This window comes from Amblyraja radiata, chromosome 15 (assembly GCF_010909765.2).
Source record: "Amblyraja radiata isolate CabotCenter1 chromosome 15, sAmbRad1.1.pri, whole genome shotgun sequence".
Classification (NCBI taxonomy): Eukaryota; Metazoa; Chordata; class Chondrichthyes; order Rajiformes; family Rajidae; genus Amblyraja; species Amblyraja radiata.
In genome coordinates, this window is record NC_045970.1 from 6,371,062 (window position 1) to 6,379,662 (window position 8,601).

The 8,601-nt window shown below is 48.4% G+C and overlaps 1 protein-coding gene across 1 annotated transcript; it reads right to left on the reverse strand.

Annotated features, from left to right (window-relative positions):
* Positions 1-855: 855 nt before the first annotated feature.
* On the reverse strand, positions 856-2,160 carry LOC116981648 (D(1C) dopamine receptor-like). Its single transcript, XM_033034734.1, has one exon. It carries the CDS (start codon positions 2,158-2,160, stop codon positions 856-858), a length of 1,305 nt encoding a protein of 434 aa, XP_032890625.1.
* Positions 2,161-8,601: the final 6,441 nt, after the last annotated feature.

Genomic DNA, 8,601 nt, shown 5'->3' on the forward strand with positions numbered 1-8,601 from the left:
AGCACGGTAAGTCCTTTAGAGAGCGCGGGAGGGAGGGAGAGAAGGGGAGATAAGGACAGAGAAGGGGAGAGAGAAGGAGAAGAGAAGGGGAGAGAGACGGGGAGAGAAGGGGAGAGAGAGAATGGGAGAGAGAAGGGGAGAGAGAGAAGGGGGGAGAGAAGGGGAGAGAGAGAAGGGGGGAGAGAGAAGGGGAGAGAGAGAATGGGAGAAAGAGAATGGGAGAGAGAGAAGGGGAGAGAGAGAATGGGAGAGAGAAGGGGAGAGAGAGAAGGGGAGAGAGAGAATGGGAGAGAGAAGGGGAGAGCAGGGGGGAGAAGGGTAGAGAAGGGGGAGGGGGAAGGAGTGGAGACAGTTTTAAGAAGTTTAATAAAGTTAGCGGGCATTTTACCTTCTGGCGGATCTTCTAGGTCCTGAAAACCAAAGATCCTACAGGATCTTTGCTGAAAACTCAAATGAGCCAATCAAAATGGCTGGTCAGCGGAAGGAGATTGCCTTCGATTGCCTGTGAGTAAATAGCGACCCCACTCCACTGGCTTCGACCAAACCGCAACCTATTTTTAGTCGAGGCTGGTTTTGTTGAAATAATCGCAGGAACATAAAAGAAGCCTCGACTACGCGGAAACCACTTTCGACTATTAGGGAGAGTGACCAAAACCTCCGGGAACCTCACGGAAACCTTGGGTGAGGCGCAAGGTCTCCAGAGATTTCCGTTCAGGTTTCCCGTGGGACAGGGGCTTAAGGCAGCAACTCTACCGCTGTGACACCGTGACAGGCAGCGCAATGGTTATTCTCAGATGGTGAATGTGGCCGGTGGGTGCCAGTGTGGACTACTACCCAGCGGCGGCTGAGTTGGTCTCAGCGGTACATGGCGGTGATAGTGTCCAGACTGATCTCTGCCTCGCACTCGTATTGAACGCCGCCGGGGAGGTGCACATTGTCCTGCTCCCCGGGGCTGTGGTCAGAGGAGATGCTGGAGACCTTGTGGAAGGGCAGCTCTCGTTCCTCGGGCTGGCTGAGCTGGTTGGGCAGGGCGCTGCCGTTGACCAGGGTGACGGTGGCGTCCTTGTGCAAGGTGGTGTCGTGGTGGTAGGAGACCAGCTGGTTGCTGAAGTTGACGGCCTCCACCTCGTTCCTGGGGCAGAATCGGCCGCAGCCCAGGATGGTGGAGAACGCCTTCCTGAAGTCAGCGTTGAAGGCGTAGATGACCGGGTTGAGGGACGAGTTGGCCCAGCCGAACCACACGAAGATGTTGAAGGTGATCTCGCTGACGCAGGGTAGCCGGGAGCCGCTGGACAGTTGCGGGTCGCAGAACGGCACCATGCAGTTCAGCACGAAGAACGGGAGCCAGCAAAAGACGAAGACCCCCATGATGATGGACAGTGTCTTCAGCACCTTGGTCTCCTTCTTGAAGGAGGTTTTGAGGGCCGCTTCGTGGGGACAGTCGGCGGCGTGGTCGTGGCAGCTGTGGGCATGTTCCACCGCCCTCTCCAGCGAGGAGATCCTGCGGATTTGTGTCTGTGCTATGCGGTAGATCCGGGTGTAGGTGGCCAACATGATCACTACCGGGATGTAGAAGCTGATGAGCGAGGAGGAGATGGCGTAGGTCCGGTTCAGGCTGGAGTCACAGTTGTTGTCCAGCTGTGGGGACAGCAGCAGCAAGTCGACCTCCGCCTTGTGCCACTTGAGTTGCACCGGGATGAAGGAGATAAGGATGGAGAGGGTCCAGGCCACCCCGATCATGATGAAGGCCACCCTCTGGGTCATCTTGCGCTCGTACCTGAAGGGGCTGGCGATGGCCCAGTACCTATCCAAACTGATGATGCACAGGTTGAGGATGGACGCGGTCGAGCACATGATGTCGAAGGCGATCCAGGTGTCGCAGAAGGACCCGAAGAGCCAGTAGCCGGCCACCTGGCTCAATGCCTTCCAGGGCATCACCAGCACGGCCACGAACAGGTCGGACACCGCCAGCGAGATGACGAAGAAGTTGGTGACTTTGGAGCGCAGGTGCCTGAACTTGATCACGGCCAAGCACACCAGCGTGTTGCCCAGCAGAGTGGAGACAATGAGTAGAAACAGCAAACAACCGGTCACTGCCCGCAGGGTCAACTCCCGTCCCACCACCCCGGAGATCCTAGTGTGGTTGGTAGCGTTTCCCATGGAGATCCAGACTCCTTGTTCTGTTTGAGACCAGGTACACTCGTCTACAGCAGCCCGACCTGCAGAAACATTGTACCCTTCCTCTGGCAGGGATCACGTCGACCTGGGTTTCTGGAAGAGGGTTCCCGTGTCGCCTGTTCCATCAACCGCACAGCAAAGCAGGGGAAGGTTCGCTCTGTCTGTAGTCCATCGCGTGTTGGGGTTTATCACCACCAACTAATGGTACAATACTTCTAGAACGGAAAAATAAAATCAGTATTAGGAAACTTATGCTGAGAGAATGGAGCAGCTGGGTTTGCCCACTCTGGAGTTTAGAAGGATGAGAGGGTATCTCATTGAAACATTTAAGATTGTTAAGGGCTTGGACACGCTAGAGGCAGGAAACATGTTCCCGATGTTGGGGGAAACCAGAACCAGGGGCCAGAACAGTTTAAGAATAAGGAGTAAGCCATTTAGAACGGAGAACATTTTTTCTCACAGTTGTGAGTCTGTGGAATTCTCTGCCTCAGAGGTGGAGGCAGGTTCTCTGGATGCTTTCAAGAGAGAGCTAGATAGGGCTCATAAAAATAGCGGAGTCAGGGGATATGGGGAGAAGGCAGGGACGGGGTACTGATTGTGGATGTTCAGCCATGATCACATTGAATGGCGGTGCTGGCTCGAAGGGCCAAATGGCCTACTCCTGCACCTATTGTCTATTGAAACGGAGATACTGGAGTTATTAAAAACAAAGTTTAAAACTGATGCACTGCCCACCGATTCGTGCAAAATCACCAACGACAATAATATAGCCACCTTAGGTGACCTGAGCGTTTTACATTCTATTTATTAACCACATTAGAATTGAACCGTAATACAAGAATACCTTACATTATATGTTTCTTTGTGCAGTGTTTGAAACCACATTAACCGCGCAACACACGCTGTATAAGCGCATCAACTCATATACTAACTAAATTAATGTATATTGTTTACACCTCGTTCTGCATCTTAACCACATTTTGGACACTGAAGATATACACAAAAAATCTGGAGTAACTCAGCGGGACAGGCAGCATCTCTGAAGAGAAGGAATAGGTGACTGTTTCGGGTCGAGACCCTTCTTCAGACCCGAAACGTCACATATCTTTTCTCCGGACATGCCGTCTGACCCGCTGAGTTACTCCAGCTTTTTGTGTCTGTCTTCGGTTTAAACCAGCATCTGCAGTTCCTTCCTACACTTTTGGACGCTGAATAAGTACCGTCTTCTAGTGACTATTCTAAAGGCTCGATGCATTAAGGCTGTGAACATGGAACATATTAACACCATGGGTGCAGGCGATCTGATGTAGCTGCCTTACCTTTCAAGGGCAATTCTGTGAAGTAAGATTGAGACGTTGAACTGATCGGCCGTCGCAGGAGCACAGACTGCCAATGCCACCTCTGGAATAGACCATGCCGATGTAGCGCCCACCTGGAAACGCGACAGCATCTTTGCTATCTTTCAATGGATGTACTGAATGCAAACCCAATTTTAACAAATAACACTTTGACCAGTCCAGTTAAACAGCTACATCGAATAATCAGCTTTTTGCAGAGGGTTCCTCTCCGAGACAAACTCCATATGTAAACACGGGTTAGATAATAAATAGCAGGATTAGATTAATCAGCGATAGACCAACTTTGCATCTAATCCTCCGGTGAGACTGAATCCTCAGAACTCAACGAGCTGAAGAAGGGTCTCGACACGAAAACTCAGCCTGTTGTGTCTATCTTCGGTGTAAACCAGCGTCTGCAGTTCCTTCCTTCGCGTCACCCATTCCTTCTCTGCAGAGATGCTGTATGTCCCGCTGTATCTCCAGCATGTTGTGCCGGTTTTCGAGCTGAAGGTGAGTTCGGACTGGCCAGCCTTGGCTCATTCACAGTTTGACGCGAGGCGGGCAGCCGGGAGCCGGGACGCGATCCTGTGTTCAGTCGCTGCAGTGAACTAAAGCCGAGCTTCACCGCGTACACCTGGGTCCAAGCACAGCACAGCAGCCCCGGTTAGTGAAGAACACAAGCCACAAATGAGCCACCTTTGAGTTTGGTGACCGGCTATGTGGTGTCATTCTACCACCACTGTATGGAGTGCAGGTCCATGCGAGCACGGGCGCGCTGCATCTACAGACTGCACTGGTTTAGACAGTAAAGTTATCTGTAGGAACGAGATGCTGGTTTAAACCGAAGACAAACACCAAATGCTGGAGTAACTCAGCGGGTCAGGCAGCATCTGTGGAGCGAAGGAATAGGTGACGTTCTTCAGACTGGTAAGGTTATCTGTTTGGGTGTGTTGGTGGGAAGGACTCCGGCAACAGTCACATTGGTGTGGAGTGCGCACATCAATTGTACGACATCTGGTCCCAAGCGGAAAGTCGTCGTAGAACTGTGTAGTAACTCTTGCCTTGGTTTTACACCGTTGCTTTCAGAAGCTGATGTACGCGGCGTGCCTGGAACTGATGCTGACATGGACCGGTTACCGGAGCCGAAATAAAACGATTGCGTGAAGAACAAGACGGTATCCGCACTACCCCGGACCATGGAACTTTTTTTCTTTAAATCACAAATAAAGGCGACGTTAGCCAATCCTTGGCCATGTAGGACGACTGTGTTAAAGAAAACGGAGTTGATAATTGTACAGTTTAAGTTATATCTGAAATATATCTGAGTCTGAAGAAGGGTCTCGACCCGAAACGTTGCCTATTCCTTCTCTCCATAGATGCTGCCTGACCCGCTGGGTTTCTCCAGTATTTTGTGTCTACCTATCTGAATATGAAAGTACGTTTGCTCAAAGCTACATTATTCGACTGTCAGGGAACTACCGTCGACAATAAAGCCGGAGTATAAAGTATATCACCCAGGAACATATGAACATGTCGATATAGGATATGTGTGGAGCAATCGTTTATTTTTTTTATTTACTAAAATTTCCCTTTCCGGCTCTCCAGAACTTCCTCCAACTAAACGAGAGTAAGTCTGAGGTCATCCTTCTCCGCCCCTCGGACTCCATCAAAATGATAGCAGGCAGCCTTGGAAGCCTTACCCCATTACTCAAACCTCACGTCAAAAACCTTGGCGTGATATTTGACTCGGCATTGAAATTTGACAAAGTCAATGCCGTGGTAAAAGCTAGCTTCTTCCAGCTTCGGACGATTGCTAAAATAAAACAATTCCTCCAGTTTGATGACCTCGAAAAGATCATCCACACATTTATCTCCTCCCGCCTAGATTACTGCAACTGCCTTTAAACTGGCATCAGCCAATCTTCCCTGTCCCACCTGCAACTGGTCCAAAATGCCGCAGCGAGACTCCTGACGGGCACCCGAAAAAGGGACCACATCACCCCGATCCTGGCCTCTCTCCACTGGCTCCCTGTGCGGTTCCGAATAAATTTCAAGATCCTTCTTTATGTTTACAAAGCCCTTAATGGGCTTGCCCCCACCTACATAAAAAGTCTGCTTACCCACCACACCACCTCCAGTTCCCTCAGATCGGCCGACTTGGGGCTACTGACCATCCCGCGGTCTAGGCATAAGCTCAGGGGCGACCGCACCTTTGTGGTTGCAGCTCCTAGACTGTGGAACAGCATCCCTCTTCCCATCAGAACTGCCCCCTCCATCGACTATTTTATGTCGAGACTTAAAACTCATCTTTACTCTCAAGACTTTCTTGACGTCCTCTGAGGGAGGGCTATATGTTTGTATTTATGTATGTACTTAATCTATGAACCACTGTTGTATAACGTTAGTACCTCCACCAATGTAAAGCACTTTGGTCAACGAGAGTCGTTTTTTAAATGTGCTATAGAAATAAAAGTCACTTGACTTGACTTTAAGAACACAGAAGGCGCTCTTTTAGAAAGGAGATGAGGAAGAACTTCTTTAGTCAGAGGGTAGTTATTCTGTGGAACTCATTGCCACAGACGGCTGTGGGGACCAAGTGAGTGGATATTTTTAAGAGAGAGATTGATTCTTGATTAGAATGGATGTCAGGGGTTATGGGGAGAATGCAGGACAATGGGGTTAGGAGGCAAAGATCAGCCATGATTGAATAACGGAGTAGACTCTATGGGCCGAATGGCCTAATTTTATCCCTATAACTTGTGAACTTGTGAGAACAAGCGCAGCACGGGAACATGCCCTTTCGGCCCGCAATGTCCGGGCCAAGTTAAACTAAGCTCCTTTGTCTGATCCACATCTCTCCAATCCCCGTATACCCGTGTGCTATCTAAAACACTCTGAAATGCCACTGTCGCATCTGCCTCTACCACCACCCCTGACAGCGAGTTCCACACACCCATCGCCCTCACTGTAAAAAACCTACCCCACACATCTTGTTTAAACGCTACCACTCTTACTTTGATATGCCCTCTGCTCTTTGACATTTAATTTAAGAGCTTTAAGTTAAGAGTTTTCAAGGTTCAAATATGTTTGTGGTATACAATGCACTCTTTCGTTTTTTGATGTAAGATGAACTGAAATGAATTAAATGAAGACTTCCATCCGCAATTAATACCAGGAGGAAGCCCGAATGGTTCATTCATTCAGCATCTCTGGCTGAAGATAGTTGTGAACAGTTCTACCTTATAGACAATAGACAATCTATATTACTAAAAGTCTGATCTTGACCACTTCCTGTTGTTCTGTATATTGTTTTTAGAAAAAACGCTGTCACTTACGACTGTGATTTTTGGCCATCTTACTCAGAGTCCCTCTCCGCTGCGCAGGACAAGAGGATTTTTCACATCGATGAAAAATAATTGAGTTATTAGTGTTTAAGAAATGTTGAGATTCTCTCTGAGATTGAAGTCCACGCCCCTTCCTGATGGACTATAAAACCTGGAAGTGTTGAGTGCCTCAGTCAGTCTCTGCAAGATGGGGGAGCGAGAGGGTCATGTCTCTCAGTCTGAGCTGTGAATAACACTGAACACATGTCTACTAAACTGTGAGTGTGGTTTTACTGACCTTGAGTGCCCTTAATGTGGTGGGAGGCGCCAGTGGTGCCTGCGGATTTCACCGAGGAGCTCGCAGTCTCGGGTAGAGGCCGATGTCGGGAAGCTCCAAACAATGCAGAAGGTTCGACCAGCCCTGACCAGGCATCGATCGCCCAGCGCGGGGGAGCTGACATCCCCCCGATGCAGGAGCTTGATCACCCTGACGTGGAGGGTCCGACCGCCGGCCACGAGAACCAAGATCGCCCCGACACCGGAAGATTCGAGGCCACCAACTGCGGGAGAACAAAGAAGGGAAGATATTGAACTTTCCTTCCGCCTTCCATCACAGTGAGGAATGTGGAGGAGCCACTGTGGTGGATGTTCTTGTTAAAATGTGTGTTTTGTTGCTTTTTAATGGTATGACTGTGTGGCAAGTCAAATTCCTCGTATGTTGCAAAACAAACTTGGCTAATAAAGTATTATTATGAATATTATGATCATGTCCTCTCAAAAAAGAGGACATGACTTCAGAATTAAGGGACAGAAGTTTAGGGGTAACATGAGGGGGAACTTCTTTACTCAGAGAGTGGTAGCGGTGTGGAATGAGCTTCCAGTGGAAGTGGTGGCGGCAGGTTCGTTGGTATCATTTAAAAATAAATTGGATAGGCATATGGATGAGAAGGGAATGGAGGGTATATGGTATGAGTGCAGGCAGGTGGGACTAAGGGAAAAAAGTTGTTCGGCACGGACTTGTAGGGCCCAGATGTCCTGTTTCCGTGCTGTAATTGTTATATGGTTATATGGTTATTATGATTACACCCATCGAGCCTACTATCATTCAGGATGGCTCATGCCACCTCCACAGATAGTGTTTAATTGCACACTATCGCAAAGAATTGGACATATCAGGATTGCAAAAAAATTGATATTTGGGATCATTTAGTGCTGTTACTATCATGTTCCTTTTGCTGTTTCAGCTTGCATGTACTTGTGGATTTTTGAAGCTGTGTAACCTGGAGGGGAATCTGCAAGCAGTGGTGCCCCATTGCTGACCTTGTCTTTCTTGTTGATAAAGGTCCCAAGCTAGGAAGGTGTTGTCGGAGTAGCCAAGGTGAGTGACAACAGTATTTTTTGTAGATGGCATAGACATGTGTCTATGTGTAAAAATGTGTGCAATATTATTAAATATGGAGTAAATATGAAGCTGCTTTTGCTTACAATTTAATATTTAACTCCACGACAGAATTTAGAGGTAGGGTATTTGAATGCTAATAAGCCTGAAGAAAGAAATGTGGCTCCAGATGTTATACGTGTGTTCCAATTCATTGACGTTGACATTGAAGTGGTTTCAGTTGAAGGAAAATGATTAATTATATACTTAACTGTCTGATGCCGAAGGGAACCTTTATGATTTGTTCAAAGGTTGAAACAAATGCGAGAACTGTATATGAAATAATTTATAAATCACTCATATATATCATAGGGTAAATGGGAAA